The sequence below is a fragment of the Danaus plexippus genome, assembly GCF_018135715.1.
Source record: "Danaus plexippus chromosome 3 unlocalized genomic scaffold, MEX_DaPlex mxdp_30, whole genome shotgun sequence".
In the NCBI taxonomy this organism is placed as follows: domain Eukaryota; kingdom Metazoa; phylum Arthropoda; class Insecta; order Lepidoptera; family Nymphalidae; genus Danaus; species Danaus plexippus.
The window spans coordinates 1,292,392-1,313,389 of record NW_026869845.1 but is presented as its reverse complement, the minus strand read 5'-3'; the positions used below and the strand labels follow the sequence as shown (position 1 = coordinate 1,313,389).

Below are 20,998 nucleotides of genomic sequence, written 5' to 3'. Positions count from 1 at the left end.
CGACTTCTGAAGATAACAACAGTGCTGTGCGACGCATGATAAAGGAAGATAAGAGAGTAACCTATCAACAGATACGAGCAATCCTAGGCATTGGTGTGAGTTAAGTTCAAAAAAAAAAATTATACGATCATTTAGGCGTTACCAGGCTTAATACCAGATGGATTCCCTTTACTTTAACTGATGATCAGAAACACCTTCGCATGACTAGTGTCGCCAAATGTTAGATAAATTCAACAGCGGTGACTCAAATGCTGTATTTGACATCGTTACATATACCAAAAGACAATCAGCTCAGTGGGCGTTTCATTTCGAGGATCGGCCAAATAAGGTAAAGAAAGGAAATCAAGGAAAAAAGATGGTTGCCTCATTTGGTCGGAGTGGTCGTTTCGCGACAGTTGTGCTAGAAGGTGGAAGGACAGTTACTGCAGACAGGTATATCAATCGCAAATAGCGATGTTGTTGTGGAAAAAATTTGAAAGCAGAACCGTCAAAGCAGGATCCTCTTTCACCACGACAAAACTTCAGCGCACTCCGTAAAACGCACTGTTGAATATTTGACTATAGCAGGTGTCGAGATAATGAGTCATCTGCCATGCGGTCCTGACCTGCCACCCTGCGACTTTTTTTTTATTCCCAAGAACTAAAGATAAAATTCAAGGTATTCGCTTTACGAACCGTGAAGAAACGGCGAAAGCGTACGAAAATGCCATAGAAAAGACCGTTAAGGAAGAATAGGCCCTCTGCTTTTCTCAATGGTTCCATCGAATGCGCTGATGTGTAGAGTAGAACGAAGATTATTTCGAAAGCCGTTTTCGATTTTGTAAACATTTTCTTTGTTACCTAGGTAATATGGAACAGATCCTTATATTTATTCGAAGCTGGCTGGCTAAATATAGAAACTTGCTTATATTGTAAGAAACGCTAGGATGTTTAATCGCTAATATCCCGTATCACTTTAAACTAACGCCTAATAAATATTTATTATATTTGGCTAGCCAGTTTCGAACAAATATAAGTACCTGTTCCATATAAACATATGGTTATATAAAAACATTGTAACTGTTAATTATTATACCAACGAGTGTTATTAATCTGAGTAACTATTGGGAATAAGTACCCAACTTGTAAATACGTAATTAGAGTAAAACTACTATTGTCTTTTTTTTTTACAGATTTTTGCAATAAAAATATACCAATACAACAGGATGAGCTGGGTATTCGTTACGTAATATTGGTAATGGTGAGATTTACGATTTTTAGTATTGTATGAGTTCATAATTTCGTTTCAATTTTATATAGTAAACGAATAAACGGTACGTAGTGCCTAGATAAGACAACATTAGCATTTGCCACGGGTCTTGTGTAAATTTGGATTCCGATATATTAGGTTCTCACATATTTGCAAAGCATAATAACTTTTTCAAAACATAATTATAATGAATACATGGTCATCATCATCATCATCATCATCATCATCATCAGCCTATAGGAGCCCACTGCTGAGCAAAGGCCTCTTCTCACATGGAGTGGGTTAGAGCATTAATCACCACGCTTGCTCAAGACGGGTTGGCGATTTCAATCTCATAATTTGAAATTATAAGACCAGGTTTCCTCACGATGTTTTCCTTCACCGTCCGTCAGTGGTGCCTAAATACTCTTAGAAAGTACATATGATTCGGAAAAGATCACATTGGTACTTGCCAGGTTTCGAACCCGCGCCCTCACGTGTGAGAAGCGGGCCTTTTAAACTCCAGGCCACCACGACTTTACAATAAAGTATAGAATACATGGTGAAGTAACTATACTACTTATAACAACCAAACATTTAGCTATACGCGTAGGTTATCAATAAAATCGTTAAATATAAATTTAATTAAAAATATAAATTTACTAAAAAAACCTATAGTTGGTTAAAGGCCTTTAAAATATTTTGCTTTTGACTATGCGCTAGCTAAATCCGGCCCCGACGTTTCGTCTAAAGGTAAGCGTTTTCTGATGTCCCTGGATATCTTCAGCAACAGGGGAATTGCGTTTCGGGTTTGCGATGGTCTTTTAGGAATTATTATAGGGAAAAACCTATTTTAAAGCTTTCTGAGGAAATCTTATAGTCTATCATGTAGCATGTTATAGCCATGTGAGTAGAAGAAATAACGTTGATGCATATATAAAGTGTAGCATGAAGTTAACAACTTGAAGTTGGTAGAGACTGCGATAGTTCAGCATTAGATAAACCCAAAGGTCTTGTAAAAACATTCATTCAGACTGTTTTTGGAATTCACCATTTCCGACAAGTAATAGATATAAATATTTTACCTATTTGTATGCTCCTTTCTTGGGCTTGAGATAAATAAAAACAATCTTTAATTACAGGTATTGGGGGTGGTGCTCGACTTTTTTCTTCGTTTTATAATTCCAGCGACAAGTGAGTCACTGGAGGAGAAAATTAGAAAGGAAAACCGCATTAAAGATAAATACTTAATACGCAAAGGAATCGCTAACTAGTTGAAATTTTAAAATGACAGTTTTTGGTTAACTTATTTTATACTGAAATCTGTTTATTTATCCGTTGTGTAAATGAGTTTTATAAAAATATTTTGTGGGATCAATTAAAGATTGAATCTTATATAAGGCTTAATCTATGTTTTTGTTATTTTTTGGTTTTCCGTTTCATTTCAAAGTGAAATTGTTTGTCCAATTAATATTCAGGCTTAAATACTTCTTATATTTACGTGACCTCAATAATTTAATGAGATACGCTCGTCTGCCGACTATGACTTTCAAAAATTACAATCGATCACCGCTGTGGATTTTCTATTGTCAATCGTAAATGAAATAAGCATTTCAAGTTTGCACACAATAATATACGTTTCTTAGAAAATTGTTAAAAACATTTTTAAGTATCAAGTCAATACCGAAATATCACCTGATTTACGGTTTTTATAAAAGGTCAACAAAACTGAATTTCAAGAACTTTTATTCTGTTTCCTTAGATGTGAAACGAATAAAAGAAATGCTTAATTAACGAAAGACGCAATGTTCAATAAAATCACTAAAATTATAAAAGAGGAGTGATTAGGCAGCATGGTTTGAGATCTTATCTTGTGGCTTAGGACGTACATAATAAAACATGTTAATGTTTTCAGGATAAATCGGACAATTTATTGTTTTACATTTTTTATTGGTTTAGATGTGATTATATTTTCTCAATCTAATTAATTAATTCATGCAATTCTTGCTCACACTTTCTAATAGTACGGGAGCGTAAGAGAGGATTTCTTGGTGATATAAAGCACAACACATTTAATATACAGGGGATACCTTGGATCTGGTTAAGTACCTTCACCAAATATGAGCTTTTTATATATGTATTAGTAAAATATATATATATATATCAGACAGTCTCGAGCAGGTCGGGAGACTTAATTTCATGACAATAAGTGTAAATACGATTAATCTGACATATTGAGAGTTACGTAAAGAGACGGGACGTTGTAAAGAAAAATATCATGTCGGCATTCTAAAGTATGGCTTATTTTGTTTTTATTATGAAAGGAACGATATAATGATTATTAGAAATCTTTAATCTGACAATTTCCACAAGCCGAAATAACAAAAATTCATTGGCCATTTTTAAGCTATGGGATGCCTACATTCTTCAGTCCGGGTTTCTATTTACCTCTAATTCTATCTCTACATTTTACTTTCTCACTCCGTCCCCACTCCCAATCTAAAGGAAGTTTCTGGAAATAGCTCCCAATCACGTCATCATCATCATCATCGTCATCAGCGTATTGGAGCCCACTGCTGAGCAAAGGCCTCTTTTCATATGGAGAAGGTTAGAAGCATTAATCACCACGCTTGCTCAAGACTGGTCGGCGATTTCAGTCTTATAATTTGAAATTATAAGACCAGGTTTCCCCACGATGTTTTCCTTCACCGTCCGTCAGTGGTGTCTAAAGATCACATTGGTACTTGCCAGGTTTCGAACCCGCGCCCTCACGTATCAGTAGGAACTCCTGACCTATTTGTACCCTGTGTGGGATAATCGCAGCTTCCACTACATCATTGCGGTATTTCAGTGGATTCATGTTCCCTCTTATCCAAATGAGATCCGTTCGCGTACCGATACGAATACCAGCCCATACCCTGATAGTGCCGCCTTGATATGAATGGACTTCTTGTGGATGCTGGAGACGGCTTCGTCTATCAGGAACTCGCCAAACCTTTAATCTTCGTGAATCCGGATGAAATCTAAACCGAGACATATCAGAAAAAAGCACCATGGTCCATTGCTCGTCACTCCATGCGAAATGTTCTCGAGCCCACAATAGTCTCCGTCCGCGATTGCCACGCCGTAAAGCTGGAACTCGAAGGGATCTGCAAGAATGAAGACCAGCTTCATGTAATCTTTTTCTTACAATTTGGTCACTTACCAACAATTGGTGGTCAGATTGCAGCCTTTGAAACATTTGCATAGCTATAATATTGGGTTGTCTCAAAGCGATATTTTGAAGAAAACGGTCCTGTCTAAGAGTCGTGATGCATAATCTGCCTGAATGCCGTTCAGCGACATCGCCTGTAGCACGATAACGTGACCATAACCGGTAGATTAAATAATTTAATTGCTCTAAAACTAGTAATCATTTAAATAAAAAAATAAAAAATATTATGAGTTTCCTTGTTGAATTTTATTGAAAATAATTTATATTGAAAACATACCTTGAATTCTCCGGTCGTTACATTATCATCTCTCTTTATATCAAGACTTTGACTACTATTCATCATACTAATCATAGGAGTGGAGTGACATATTGTACGTGCACTTTGGTAACCATTTTAAAATAACAGCTTCATAATTATTCCTTTGTTATGTTTTGTCCAGTTTGTTAAACTGAACTTCAATAGAAAATTTGTATTTTAAAATATTAATTCATCTTTATCCTTAATTAAACGTACAAGTGTTATATTTTAAAAAATCCACGACGACCACGAATCCATGACGACAGCAATGTCGTCATATTATTCTTGAGTCCTCTTTATAAAGGTTTATGTCTACTTAAAAAAATAATTTACATTGTATAACTTAAATTAAGATTCAAATCTGAATCTGAAGTGGCTTAAGGACGATAATATTTGTATTATAAGTAAAATATTTTAAGACGATTGTAGATTATGATTTTGATATGAGATAAAATGTCAATGAATGAGTGTTGTCGAACTTTAAGATGCCTTTTACAAACATCCTGAAACGCACACCTATTCACATTTAAAAAATAGGCTCATAGAGATATCAAAGTATTTCTTCAAACAAAGGACAAAGTTACGCTTTCATGGTATAGAACATTGAGATCTAGAAATAAATTTGTTTTATTTATATTCCCTAATTGTAGTGTTTAGTAGGTTACTATTTACACATATATATGTCTTGCAAAATCTATAAAGATATATCGTCCAAGACGTATATAACCATCTTACTTAAAATAAAAAATAAAAAATTTAAGTACATGTTCTAATTTACACTGACACTCCCTGTCAATTTTGTTGATTTTTATTTATATACTTTTATATTTATTATTATATTTTAGAATACTGGTTTTATGTAATAATGGAGCAAGGGGATCTCAAAAAACTGGTTTTTATATTTATTTTTAAAAATCACCTTCAAGTATACATAGTTACAGATCACGCAATCATAGCTAAGTATAAAGAAATCTATGATTTCACTTTCATAACGTCTACTCATGTAAAAGGTTGCTGTAAATTAGCCGAAATATTGGGTAAAACTTATTAATACCGTATAGTATAGGTTTCCGAGAACCATGCTTTTGTTCCTAGCTTAACCACAAACAGTATGTACATATTATTGATAAGAATAAAATTTAGACTACCTTTCAGCATGACGATACGTAAAAATAAATAGGCTCTAGTATATAGATAGTTTCTTTTTTAATCAATGTTGAGATTTTTTTTACTTTTTTGTGTTATAACAAAAGAACCAGAATCGTAAAGCATGTTGGGTCACATACATTTCTGTAACGAGAACATTTAAGCATGTTTGGAATAAACGATTTTAAGAGGGATTCTGTTTGCCATGGCTAGGATTCATGAAGGCTCATATGTATGTCAGTGATGGGTAAAAAAATAATTCATCACAAATTTTTTAACCACATCCTTTATTATGGAATTCAAATCAGGTTCGTTCCGAATGGAGAACATTCAGATACGATGTACGTTTAACATGTGTGTATAAAAAAACTTTTCTGGTGAAGGTTACCGGAACGTATGTGACCCAACCGTCAAACATTTTTGAATATATGAACTAAAAAAAGATTTGAATAATTTTATATTAATTAATTTATATTCAGAATATTTTCTTCTAGTCAGAAGAATCCACAATTGCAAAAGTAGGAAAAGAAAAGTTTTCATCCTTAACTGGATATTTCAATGAGAGCAATAAAAGGATTGATATAGTTTTAGTCTTTAAGGATGATGGTAACGATGAGACGAAAAGGATGCGTTTAAATTTCTTAATGAATGCTATTCAAGTCGGTTTAGAAGCTGAAGTGGAATCAGGAAAAGTAAAAAATAAATACATTTTTATGTTATTTGTAGTTAATATTAAATCACATATTCAAACAAATGATGTTTTAGATGGCCGAACATCGAAATTTAGTTTTCGTTAAACTTCATGCTCCCGATGAGATAATTGAACAATACGGATTGTATTTTAACGAAAAACGATATTTTAAGGATAGCCATTTAGAGTTTGTTAATCCGATATTCAACATTTTTGGAACGAAAAATGAAAGGGAGCTCCTTAAAATAGTCAGGTAAGCAAAAAGGCTAAAGAGGGACTAGGGCTAATGTTATGTCAAGTTAAAGGATACGAGGCGGAGAAAAATCTGAAGTGGAAGGAGTAAAGCTCCAAATTAATGTTATAACGTTGGATAATGATAGTTCGATGGACAGGTTGCCACTTTAATTAATAAGGTTGCAGATACCATCAGTAAATATCGTTTTATACAAAAAATACTCCATATTAAGGTAATATTAAGATTGAGAATATTTATTAGAAAAAGGTGAGAGTACTTCTATAATACTGTGGGACATTTTTATTATTGGTTTTTACACTGATATAATATTTACCGGATAAATCATTCTTAAAAACTCTTCCTTGTAATAATATGTGTCTTTATGGTATCCTTGTTGTACATAAAACTATTTTTGGAGATTCAATTTGGCAATTGTTTTTTACGAACAAAATGTATTCTTTAATAATTAAAACTTATCGTTAATTGGACCAACAAAGAGGAGCATCGGTACAGGGGTGAAATAACACATGTCAGACGGCAAAAATAGGCGCGCGTCGAAGTGAGCAGTGTGTGAACAATGGACAAACCAGGTCACTACATTCTGTTTTATAAACCACAAATCTTCCCCCTTGGAGACAGGTACATACCGAGGTCAATCCGCGATGCTGTTGAAATTAAAAAAAAACATCCCAATTTCAATAGAAAATATGGCTGGAATCTATCCAACAACTGGGATCCTCTCCTTTAAAATATAAAATCCCATATCCGTGACCACACCGCAGGACCTCGCGACACCGTTAACGCATGCCGGCATCCAGAGCGGTACGCCAGAAAATTAAGAAATCGATGGCGGTAGATGATAAATAGCAGGACCGACTGACAGACACTCACATCTCGTCTGGCCTTGACCACGGTTCCTGAAAAGTCACCGAAACGTCGGGATCATGTAGTTTAATGAGATCTAAGTCTTTCGCGAGTTTTATTCATTAAAATGAAACTAATATTTTTCGGATATAGTACGCGTGCTTTATTTTTGTTAAAACTACACACTCCCGATGTTAAAGGAATAAAGTAAAATAATTGTAAATCAGAAAAATATTAGTTTTATTTAAATGACACGCGAAAATCTGAGATCTCATTCTTTACTAATTAACTGTTTGAACTTAATAAAAGGCTAAGTTAATGGTATTATTTAAACAGAACTCAGTATCCCGGACCAGACAATTACTCGACTTTGGAACGCAGCACCATTGTGTATAAATTATTACTTGAGCTGCCATTCGGTGATAATATGAATCATTACGGAATAAATAAGTGAGTATGTACCGTCATCATTTTTAGCGAATATCAAGTACTATGGTTTGATTAGTTTTTTTTATTATGTCAGTTACATTACGTGAGTTAATAAAGTCCTTGAGAAGCCGACAATATAAACTCATTCTCGTTTCAGATTAATACAAAAAAACATATTTCTGGACGCATTTGCTCTTCACGATGGTCCATATTTTATGAAACAAAAATCTAAGTTGCTCACAACAAATTTACGACAGGTAAAGTACTACAATGTAGGTACTAGGAATACTCTTTGTCTTTAATAGTAGGATATGAGTAAGAATATACATTATTATTATTGAATATTCCGAAACCTGATTTCTCAATCGTTATGAATGAAAATCTCAACATAAGTATCTATTAGTATTAATATATTTTATTGCTATTTCTTTTGTACATGGACAAAACATACAATATAGAGAAGTACCATCCAATCATAACCACCATCATCATCGTCTTCTGTCCTTAGAATCTACTGAAAAATGATATTGGCAATAAGATTTTGCAAATAGGGAAAAAAAACAAAAAATAAGATAACTACAACGCAATCTTAACATTGAAAAAAAAATAAAAACTAGCAAAGCATTAGTAAAAGCCAAAGGTCACTTCAGATTTTTACTTCTCTCACTAAGCAAATGAAATGAAAGTCTGTAACGAGCACGTCACCTTGATTTTCTTTACAAAGTAATTGTCCACGGTCGAGATTTCTATATGCGATAATAGTCTAGCCAATATAACTAAATTCTACATGAATAGAATTATATTAGGGCCGAGTTCATGCTGCCAATAACAAAATAAAATTGGTAGTTTAAATTAAATTATATCAATTAGAAAAATAAATTAAAATTTAATATTTACTAATTACGTTATCGGCGATAACTCGAATATTATTTGGTTTATTAAAATTAAATCCAGATTTTTTTAATATTATAATTGTGCTGTGCATATTCATTTGTTTCTCAAGAAGTTGAAATTGTCGTTTATTGATTTGCCGTTTATTGATCGACTTAATAATACATTTTATAATGCGACGTTAACTTTTCATCGTGGGACCAAAATATTTTGACAGACAATTATATTTTTGAATGTCCATTGGCAAATGTCTCGTTTAGATTGAACAAACAGAGGTTGGTGAAAGACTACAAAATCATTCGTTCTTGTTATTAGACGACCAAATTAAAGTAATTACGTTTAACACGACATGTTCGCTGTGACGCCCCGCTTTATCCCTTACAGAACAGGCTATAGACTGATCATCACTGACCGGTCTATGAGGTTACGTATTGCCAAAGTCTCCATATGGTGACGAACACCAGGCGACGTTTCGCCGGAGTGATGAGTAAGTGCTACTTACGTCACTCATAAATGCGACAAACGCAATAGATACGTTTCGCCAGTGTCATGAGTAAGTGTGACTTACTTTACTCATAAATGCGACATATGCAATGGCGACATGTCGCCGGAGTGATGAGTAAGTGTGACTTACTTCACTCATAAATGAGACGGACGCAAAGGCGACGTTTCGCTATTTACTTTCAAAAAGGCAGCACAAATCTCTGGGCACCACTCGCCCCGCCACGGCACCATATACTGCACCGCTGCCTGCCTCATCTTGCCATAACCACCACTCAGAAGTTGGAGAGCATAACTGCCATCTGGTAGCATCTTGACCACGTTGTCGCGCATGCCGGGATCGGACTCTCCAGTGACCTCAGAAAACTTGATAACAAAAACTCAATCATTAGTATTAAACTCATGTTTTGGGCGTCTTTGTCTGTTGACGCACTCATCTTGTTTAGCCTGGTTGTCTCTCAGTAGCCGACGAGTTCTACTTCTGGCAACTTCTCGCAGAGCCACTCGGTTTGCCGAAGGCGATCCAACAGCCAGATTACGCAACAGTCCTCGAATGACAGGAGTGACCCCCTTCGGTATCGATTAAGAGGTTAAGTGGGTAAACCTCTCTCATGAATTCCTTTGAGTCGAACATACGCCCTTTGTCAGTAACTATTAGCTTGGGCACTCCGAACAGCAATATAACTTGCTTCAGAACATGTCTGAGTTCTGTAAACATCTTATGGTAGATGGGGAACAAAAAAAAGAACTTACTGAAAGCATCTACTATAAGTAACACAAATTTATAGCCTATAAGTCTTAAGAAATGGCAAAGAAATTGCTCCTCCCTGCAGTAAGTTTCTTATAAATCGATAGAAATGAGATGATGTTTTCAGGCGACGAGTCTGCATTAGCGGCGGTAACACGAATTTGAGGGTTATCGATACCACGAATAACAATATGTTTTCTCAAGTCGTCGCTCAGTACCGCCTCACCGTTCGCTCGTAACGCCCCGGAAAGAAGAGGACTTGACGACCTTGTGACAGGCGATCGAGCCTTGTACGCATTATGTTCGCGGTACGACAACGAGAGCGCGGCTTAATAAGTGTTTTACTTCGAGAACGACCCCGCGGCGGAATACTGCGCGACCTATGTCTACTTTTGTTACTCGAATGACACCTATCATTATCGCGAGAACAGTGCTTATCACAATCACCCCAGTCTGACCGCACTAAGCAACGTGAGCCATTACATAAGCAGATTACGAAGCCGTCCCTTGCCGCCGCTATGTCTATGATTTGTATTCCGCGACGTGTGCCTATCACGATGTCCAGACTGCTGCCTAATACGTGACCTAATTCTTGACAACTCTCACATATACCTACGTGATCTGAACCGTTCCATTTTTAAATACTTCTAAACTTATACAACACTTGAACACAATAAAGAAAAATAATAAACTAGGTGGGTAGATCACTTAAATAACTTTAAAGGAATAAAGATTAAGAAAAAGTGTAAATTATTTTCGCTTACATATATGGGCAAGAAGTTCTTTATCCCACTTTTGATTTTAAGTTGAGACGAATAAGCAACTTAAGAAAAATACTAATTACAAACGAACAACTTAATAATTCTTACAAATTCATGAAATAACTAAAATAATATATTTATTAATCACACTAATACACAACGATGATTGATACCTAATAAAATGACTCACGCTGCCGTATTTACGGAGCTCCGACTGTTCTGACGGTTCACAAGCAATAGAAAGAATCGATAAAGAATACAGATTTTTTAAAAAATAATTAGTGGGTACTTCAATAAATCAAAGAGGGATTTAAAATATATATATATATATTTGTAATCTGTCGGAGCAAGGTCTGGGGGTACAAAAGACGTCTACGTCAGATATTCCAATTGACGCTCTTCTAATTGTGTAACTGTCTGTTGTGCAGTGTGCGGTCTAGCGTTGTTCTGAAGCAGCGGCGGCCTACGGCGATTTAGCAGCAACGGATGTTTAGCAACTAGCTTTCTATCATAAATTGCAATTGCTGATAATACACATCTGCCGTAATCGTCTACACAGGTTTAAGAAAGCTGAAATGAGTAACTCCGGCACTAGTCCCAAACGCTCACAAGGAACTTTTTTTGAGTGAATTAACAACTTTGGGCAGGATTTGGCTGGTTCGCCGGCGTTTAGTGTATGTATGAGTGTGTCCGACTATCGTATCAGTACTACTTTTTAACACAGGTAATGATTCGATTTAAAATCCCTCCATTCCATCAAATTCAAAAAGATTCAAAATCACCTCAAATTCATGATGGACCCACCTTTGAAGCTATTTCACCTTCCTAATTTGTTTCAAGTGGATTAAAACAGTTTTGTCACTAACACCGCAGCCTGCAGCTAACTTGGATGTGGTTTAGATGGATTCACTTTCACAATAGCCTTTAATTCTTCTTTATCAACTTTGGACTCCGGCCGCCTAAGGGGCTTGTTTTACATATCGCATTTCCTAAATAAAGATGTTGAAACCAAAAACGCGCTGTATTTTACGATACCACTTCCATACACATTGTTAATCCTTTGAGCCGTGTTTGCAGCATTGATGACACAGCGGAACTCATACTTGTAAATTACGCGATATTTTAAGTATTCCATTGTGTAAACTGAGTGACATAAAGGGAAAACGAAAGATGGAAAAACATATAGATTACGGTTTTTTTAAAAAAATGCGTGATGAAATAGCTATAAAAATTTTAAATTGTAATTTGTCACCAAAGATGGGATGTTTGAAATCAAAGTGGCGGGTACGACAAACTACCAATTTTATGGGTAAGGACCAAATGCATTTATCCGGAATGCTAAATCGCAAGTTACAAATTTTATAAATAGATTTTAATTATTATTTTCATGGTGAAGTAGAGCCTACTTGATGGGAAGTAGTTACCGTCACATCTGGACATTTGCAACATAGTGTTGCGAATGAGTTGCCGGCCTTGAGGTGAGGGTAATGATGGAAGGATGCTGATGGTCTATAAACCATTATATCAAAGAGCATTGCCCTTGATTTGAATTGTGAGTCGAGTTTTGTAGGTCACTGGCACGGGATTCGGAAGGGCCCCCCATCCGATGCGCAGTTGCAGGGTATCCCCGATCCCCATGCCAATGAAATACACTCAACAACTCAAAACAGATTTCGTCTGATGCACGACAGGCACATAAACATTGCACACATAAACATTCCGGTAGAGGAAAGGATGAAAAAAAGAAAGTGCAACCGGCTCTCGCTCGTTTGATGAAACACAGCCATTAAAAACTACTTTAAGCCGATCTTCTGTGAGAGAGTGGTACTTCCCCGGTCAAACCAGCCCATGCTCGAGCTGAAGTTACTTGACCACAGCTACTACTTTCACTCTCACCTCTAATAAAATTATTATACTGTTTTACTTTTATTTATTTGGTATATATCAATCAGTAGCATTAGATTTTATTTTAAAATTATACATTATACAAGCTTATACCGAGTTGATCGTACATTAAGAATAAATTGTAAGATTTATTTTAAGTCATATTGGTTTAGTGATTTCTGTTTGATTTTGATTCTGTTCGTTTGTTTCTCCCATACGGTAAGCCGAAGAAAACCAGAAATTCAAGCTAGCTATGTATACACACACAGCTAGCGTAACTTGTTTCTAACTGCTAATTTCCTGTTTTCTAGATTTTGTTTTATAAATGGTTAGGACTAATAAATATATGGAAGACGCAACCAATTCATATGGTACACGAGTATTTTGGAAACAGGGTAAGATATTTATAACTTTAATAGGAATTGCTTATAAAAATTATTATACAAGAGGGCAGATCTTTTAATAAATCTTGGTTTTAATTACAACTTAATTTTTTTTAGGTTGCGCAATACATGGCGTTTTATGAATATTTCAACATAATGCTTATAATTCTTGTCCTATTTAGTTTTGTGACTACGTTTCGACTGTATTCAAATCAAGACACTTTTGAAGCACATTTGTTAGTATTCGATTGTGTATTCATGTTATGATAAAAATTTACCTATGAAGGGAAACAGTATTATACCATTGGTACTATTTTAATTTTTTTTTTTTACGATGGTACAAATAAAAATAAATAGTAAATACAGCGAATACAATAATTAATATAATATTGCTACATTTTAGTTTTCGAAATCGATTCATAGTACAGTTCACTAATATTCTTCTTCTTGGCAATTATCCCAGCTTTAGGCGGGGCTGCCTTCGTTCTCAAATTCCTCCACTTTGAACGGTCTTTTGCATCTTCGGTGGTAAGTCTATTGGCTCTCATATCCTGTTTCACGGTGTCCAGACATCGCTTCAGGGACAGACATATTAAGGCAAATTTTTCCGGCGTGCAATGTGGCTATACCATCTCAGGCGATTCTCTTGAAGCTTCGTCACGGACTCCAAGACTACCTCGGATAAATGTGTTATATATGCGTACAGCCCGCGTAACGCCACACATCTACCTCAGCTTTGTCAGTCATATGAGTGGCGAGAATTGGTTTTAACGGGACGCCTGCCGTTTGTCCTCCAAAACCCCAATTTATAGGTAAAACCAGGGAAGGGAAAGATAGAGAAGGGAGGAAAGAGATTAGGAAGGAGAATGGGAGGGAAGTACAGGACATCACCTTCATGGACTGGAGATAAAGGTATGAAAGTGGTGGTTCGAGGATCCGGGGTCGCGTACCCGCATGCCCAAGACCAAATATCGGAAAATACTTAGTAGGACACTCTCTGGGTTGACAGTTCTCCAATATTATCCAACCCCAACCCTAAACAGTACTGTTCAAGCAAGTATGAACCATCTTCTTCTTCTTCTTCTTCCTGGCAATTATCCAAGCATTAGCCAGGGTCTACCTTCCTGCTCAAACTCCTCCACTTTGCACGGTCTTTAGCATCTGCGGTGGTAAGTCCATTGGCTCTCATATCCTGCTTCACGGTGTCCAGCCATCGCTTTCTTGGGCGTCCTGGGGGTCTTGCTCCAGGGACCGACATATCAAGGCAAATTTTTCCGACGTAGTTCTCAGGCCGGCGTGCAACGTGGCCATACCATCTCAGGCGACTCTCTTGAAGCTTATCCGCTACGTCACGGACTCCAAGACTACCTCGGATAAATGTGTTACGTATACGGTCAGCCCGCGTTACGCCACACATCCACCTCAGCATCTTCATCTCCGTGACGTGAAGCTCCTGAGTGTGCCTGGACAGTGTTGGCCAACATTCGCTTCCATATAAGAGAACCTTGGACTTGGAAGGCTTGGACATCGTGATCGATGCCTCCGGACTCATGAAGAATAGATCCAAGGTACCTGAACTTTTCCGACTTAACGGCTGGTTCAGGACCTATATGGATAGTGCAAGAGTCCGGGTTTCCGCAAGCCATGTACTCGGTCTTCGTCACATTTAGTTTAAGACCACCGTTCTCAAGCCTACCCTTCCAGAGGTTCACTCTTCGCTCTAGCGTCAACCTGCTCTCATCAATGAGCGCTATGTCATCGGCATACATCATCAGCCATGGAGGCTGGTCCTGGATGTTAGCCGAGACAGTGTCCAGCACTACATTGAACAAGAAGGGCTAAGAGCCGAGCCTTGGTGAACCCCTACTGAGATCGGAAAGGGTTTTGTATCGCCAACAGCAGTCCTAACCATTGAAACGGAATCGCGGTACATGTCTCTGATGATGTCAATATAGGCCTCAGGGATCCCTTTGAATCGCAATGCCCACCAGATACATTGACGAGGCACGCAGTCAAAGGCCTTCTGCAGATCTAGGAATGCGACATGCAGAGCTCTCCTTTTTTCCCTGTATGCCTCCATCAGAGTTCTGATGGCAAAAGTGGCGTTCAAGGTGCCCGATCCTGACTGAAATGCATATTGACATACCGAGACAGTACAGTCTCGGCGGAGCCTGAGGTCGATCATGCGCTCAAAGAGCTTCATGGTGTGACTCATGATCTTAACGCCCCTATAACTACCACAATCTTGAACACTGCCCCTGCCTTTGTATATAGGGGTAATATAACTATAACGCCACTGATGTGGCATAGTCCCAGTGTTCAAGACGCGGTTAAAAAGGTCCGTCAGTATGAGCACACCAAGAGAGCCCAATGATTTCCACGCTTCGATCGGAATATCGTCAGGTCCCACCGCTTTCCGATTCCTCATGCGTCGAAGACAATTCCGAGTTTCGTCAGGTGTTATCGGGGCAATAAGTCCAAGATTAGGAGGTATTTCGGTTGGAAGACTGCACTGGTGCTGAGTATTTAGCAACTCCTTGAAGTAGCATCTCCATCTCTCCTTCACAGAGGCATGATTACACAGCAGCGTGCCTTGGGAATCTTTGACGCTAAGACATTTTGCGATATCTTGCGTCGCCTTATCCCGAGCTCGTGCCAATTTGTAAATGAGCTTCTGCCCCTCCGCAGTTTCAAGTGTATCATATAATGGTAATAACCTATCACTGCGAGCTCTGGCAACAGCCCTTTTACTGGTCCGTTTCGCTGCTATGTACTCTAGTCTGTCTTCAGGAGAGTTTGATTGCTGCCACTTCTTAAAGGCAGTCTTCTTTTCACGAATCACCTCCTGCACTTCGTCATTCCACCACCATGTCTCCTTGTCAATGACCCGTCCTCCCTTAGAAAGGCCTAGAACTCGTTTACCTGCTGTGATAATTGCTGACTGGGCTCGATCCCAAACTTCCTGAGCAGTTTCGGTATTAGTCGACAGATTTTGACTCTCAACCTCTGCCCGAAAGCTGGTCTGCATCGTTCCGTTCAGCAACCACCACCTGATGCGAGGCTTACGTTTCTCGACCACTTTCTTTTTCGGGGTAACGACATAGTCCATGACAAGAAGTCGATGTTGGGCCGTCAGGCTTTCACCAGGAATGACTTTACAGTTAGTCACCTTGCCGATATGACACCGTCTGGTCAGCAGATAATCTATTTGAGTTGAGTGGGACCCGCTCTTATACGTGATAAGGTGCTGTGGAGTCTTTTGGAAGAACGTGTTCACGACGGCTAAGTCAGACGCAATACAGGTTCTGAGAATATTTTCTCCCTCTGCATTGAGGCGACCATAACCAAAACCACCGTGTACACGATCAAACGTTTCCGCAGCCCTACCTACGTGGCCATTTAGGTCCCCCCCAACTATGATTACTTCAGCAGCTTGTATAGCACGTAGAACCTCTTCAAATTGCTCCCAGAATGACTCTTTTTCGGACCCGCTACATCCAGCCTGAGGAGTATAAGCACTGATCAAGTTAGTAATCACTCCCTCGATCAGTACCCGCACCCGCATCAGGCGGTCGCAGCGACGATCGACTTCAAGAAGACCATTCCGAAGCTCTTCAGATAGCACTACCGCTACACCAGCTTTACCTGAAGGCGACCCAGTTTATATCAGCCGGTAACCCTGTCCGATGTTCCGAGACTTATTGCCCTTTCAGCGAGTTTCCTGCAGGAACGCACACTGGACCCGACCTCTCATGAGTACATCTGTGAGTTCTCTGCATCGTCCGGTTAGAGAGCCAATATTCCACGTTGCAAAGCGGAGTTTCCTTTGGGGTACTGACGTCTTTAGCCGTGCCCGTACTTGACACGGTAGCCCTTGCCCACTTATCGCAGGTGTAGGGCGATGTGCCTGCGCGTCGTTTATCGGCGACGCCCTAGCTGTACCCAGTCCATAAACTTTTCCAACCATGTGAGTGGCGGGAGTGGTTTTAACGGAGCGACTGCCGTCTGACCTCCAAAACCCCGTTTTACGGGTAAAACCAGGAAAGGAAAAGATAGAGAAGGGGGGAAAGAGGTTAGGAAGGGGAATGGGGGGAGGTACAGGACACCACCTTCATGGACTGAGGATAAAGGTATGAAAGTGGTGGCTCGAGGATCCGGGGTCGCGTACCCGTATGCCCACGGCTAAATATCGGAAAAATACTTAGTAGGACACCCTCTGGATGGGATCTATTAAATATACTATCATATGGAAATAAAGGTGTTATCTATCGGGTCATCTATCAGGCTATCTTACGGAAGTCCAGAGCAATATTTTTTTTTAACTTTGCAGTATAGAAAGAACATGATAAAAACCGTGTTACTATATATACATGGGTGCAGTCCTGTTTTCTAATTGCTTTTATTTCTATGAAATTGAAGATCTCCTTAAGGGCTGTTTCATTTCAAGGAAATGTTGACGTATCATATGTACAGTTTTAAGTTCCGCTTCGCTTTCATTAAAATATTGTAATTTTGTCAAATTTTATATTGTCTCTACAATAATTTTTGTATCCTTTTCTTGCAATTGAGCTAATTGTTATAAAAGATAGAAGTATTTTTTCATCGCAGATGTTCGTCTACGGTTTATTTGATAGAAAAAGTATTTTATAGAATCTGAGATTCTTTTTGAAAAAAACTTTAAAACTTTTAAAATGCATAACAAGCTTTTAAAAAAAATTATTCTATAATAGTATTTATTGACTCTGATGTAATGAACTCTTTAACATTACACTTATTACATTTTAGTACACCAAAATTAACGTGCGAGCTAAATATTAGAACGTATTTATGCTCTGAGTGCCGAAACTTTACTCTTTGTCCAAGACTGTACCAAAAAGCGTATTGCCAGAGATCAAAATTTAGACAAATTATTGACAAGAAAGTGACTCTAGACCATGGAAAATATGTCGTGATTTGGGGTAAACTTGTTTCATTTTTTATTTTCTACAACAAGAAAGTTAAACAAAAGTGAAATATCTGTAAATTGTTCCAGGAATATTCTTTTTAATACCTTTGAGGTACAGAGAAAGATATCTATCTTGGATTTGGGAAGTACCTACGAAACATATTAGTAATCTACTCAGGTAAATATAACTACGTAAAGTCTAGATCCATTCTGCTTCGTTTTTATAGCCTTAATTTAAGTTAATACTGCTGTTACTTAAATAGACCACAAAGATAATGTAATAAGTTATGAAATTGTATAGGGGGTTGAAGTAATAGATTTGTTTAATTCTCAGACCTCAACGCTATGAACTGTCATCGATTTTAACAATTGGAATAAGAAGTGTTGTCAATTTATTAACCGCTGCACTTGCAATCCTTTGGGTAACGTAAAGTAACAGTAGCTCTTCGTGCTTTTTGACCTAACCAACTCCAATACATTATCATTCTCTTTTGAATTGTACACCTTAATTAATCGAGAAAATAATGGTTACAGAGTTTTATACATTTATGTAATAGTAACCCAGATAAGAGTACTAGTTCCAAGCGTTATGAAAAGCGTCTGTCAAGATTACACTGTCGTTAGACCTATTATCATAATAGGAATAAGTGTTTATATTATCCATCTAATATTTTTATCCATCTTTATCGTATCATAGAGACGCTAACGAAACGATTCAAATGTTATAATAATATGCAATGTGGTTCTCATTTTACCTTTTAGGTTAATTGATGAAGGAGGACAGTATTAATTAGGTGATAGCAAATCCTTGAATTTTTTAGACGTATTTCCTGGTTCTGCTTTCGTTAGTTATGTGGCATTACCCTCGTTGGAAACGTTTACAAGAGACTAATAAAAGACGCAAACTCTACAAAGACCACGAATACACGTATATGGCTGAGATGGCTTTCGTACATGCAATCCTTACAATCGTTGTTAAGGAGGTATGAGATTTTTATTTACATTGTTAAAATTTGTATTGTTGTTTCAATTTCATTCGTTGCAACTAAAATTTAGTTACTATTAATCTTTCTTTCAATCGGTCAATAGCAGCTACCTGCTAACTATTGGTATAGATGTTTATAATTCATATACATTCAGGGTTATATCCACTTATGGAGTTACAGGTTATGGGATATTAAAATAAAATAGTTTTTATTAAATTTAAGGTTTTCATAGTACTAGCACTGTTAATGACGAACTTCGAAAATTACAAAACATTTATTAAACATGAGATATCAATATCAATAAAATTGTTTTTCTTTTGTTTTATGAATTCTTATACAGTCTTCGTTATTTTCTCGTATTTGGGGGTGAGTGTTAAAAAAGTTATATATTATAATTACTTATTTAAAGATTTATTAAAAAAGTGCTTATTTAATTGCTCGTTTGATTTTTCTTAAAGATTTTTAATAGTGATTCTTAAAACATTTTAGGTTTTTTTCTTTAAAAATTATTGGGAAAGCTTGAATGATTACATGGGTCCCTTTGGGAGAATGAACAACATGTTATCTTCAACTTTAGATGAAATTTGTCTGTCTGTAGTTGTAATGACAATTTTAGAGCATGTCATATTTAGGCTTTTTGATCTATTTAAAAGGTAAAAAACTGGTATTGCTTAAAAATTAATATTTGGAAAGATTTATCTAATGATAAAAACACAAAAATCTCTATTAATTTATATTGATAGAAAACAGAAAAACATTGTAATTCTGAAATTACTGAGTAGACTATTATCGCAAAACTCGACGATTTGCAAATTTACCATTTTTCGACAACAAAATTATAAAACATTTTAATATGATATCGACCAAGTACATTGTTTTTCTGTAGCTTACTAACTATTATATTTTTTTTAGTCATCAAACGGATTATTCATTTTTTTGTAAAAACGCTCCGTGTTGGAAGAGGGAATACAAACTTAAACCAATAACAGAAAACTTTTTTCATAAAGGATATCATAAACTCCGTGAGTATTAGAGATAACTTTGTGTGTTCAAGGTTCATATTTCTAATGATTAATAAAAAAACTGTCGGTAATTTTAGTGATGCAGTTTGCGCTTCTCACTTGTTATTCGATGTTATTTCCTTTGGCGTCGTTATGTATACTTATAATAAATCTTTGGGACTTGAGGTAATTATTAATTAATAATCAATGCTTCAAATGCCTACTTTTTACCATATACAGATTTTGATTTTTTTTATTGTTAAGACTACGTAGCACGTATGTAACGTTATCTTTCATGCCACTCCAATTCTTTTTAGTGTCTAATAACAAAATTTCAATGAATGATATACATATTACGCTACGTTATGGCAATTTTTTATATTGCATTCGTTAAAATTGTTTTTCAGGCAAACTGCCTACGAGCTGTTATTAACACACCGACGACCTTTACTAATAAACAATTCGGGGCCTGGATTCTGGAAAATATTATTTTTGATTACTGCTCATATCGCTCCGTACTTTAACGTAATATATATTTTTTTTATAGTTTCTGTTGTCTTTAGCTCATTTTTTATTGATGTTTAACGTTTTATCGTAAATATATTTAGTATTTACTTACTCTTTAGATAAATCATTCATAACATCGCCTTAATTTTTAAACAAGAGCAAAAAGACGTATTCTATACTCGTATTTAGATGAAATATAGATGTAGTCCTTGCCATTTATTGATAGCCTCTTGTCATTTCCGTTTTTTAATTGTTATGTTAAAATTAAATGGCGATTTAAAGAGAC

The 20,998-nt window shown here is 36.7% G+C and overlaps 1 protein-coding gene across 7 annotated transcripts in view; it reads left to right on the top strand.

Annotated features, from left to right (window-relative positions):
• The window catches only part of LOC116769771 (anoctamin-6-like), a 59,056-nt gene that overhangs the window by 25,303 nt on the left and 12,755 nt on the right, over positions 1–20,998 (top strand). For 3 of the 7 annotated variants that reach the window (XM_061526918.1, XM_061526916.1, XM_061526919.1), the window contains exons 19-34: positions 1,173–1,240; positions 6,381–6,578; positions 6,652–6,830; positions 8,013–8,126; positions 8,263–8,362; positions 13,202–13,285; positions 13,391–13,509; positions 18,059–18,231; positions 18,306–18,396; positions 18,553–18,640; positions 19,040–19,201; positions 19,427–19,570; positions 19,694–19,857; positions 20,117–20,226; positions 20,304–20,391; positions 20,613–20,730. In XM_061526918.1, coding sequence (XP_061382902.1) covers positions 1,173–1,240; positions 6,381–6,578; positions 6,652–6,830; positions 8,013–8,126; positions 8,263–8,362; positions 13,202–13,285; positions 13,391–13,509; positions 18,059–18,231; positions 18,306–18,396; positions 18,553–18,640; positions 19,040–19,201; positions 19,427–19,570; positions 19,694–19,857; positions 20,117–20,226; positions 20,304–20,391; positions 20,613–20,730 — 2,000 coding nt within the window. Of the gene's footprint in view, positions 1–1,172; positions 1,241–6,380; positions 6,579–6,651; positions 6,831–8,012; positions 8,127–8,262; positions 8,363–13,201; positions 13,286–13,390; positions 13,510–18,058; positions 18,232–18,305; positions 18,397–18,552; positions 18,641–19,039; positions 19,202–19,426; positions 19,571–19,693; positions 19,858–20,116; positions 20,227–20,303; positions 20,392–20,612; positions 20,731–20,998 lie in introns of those variants that run through there. The other 4 variants (XM_061526917.1, XM_061526920.1, XM_061526921.1 and 1 more) reach the window with 4 other exon arrangements.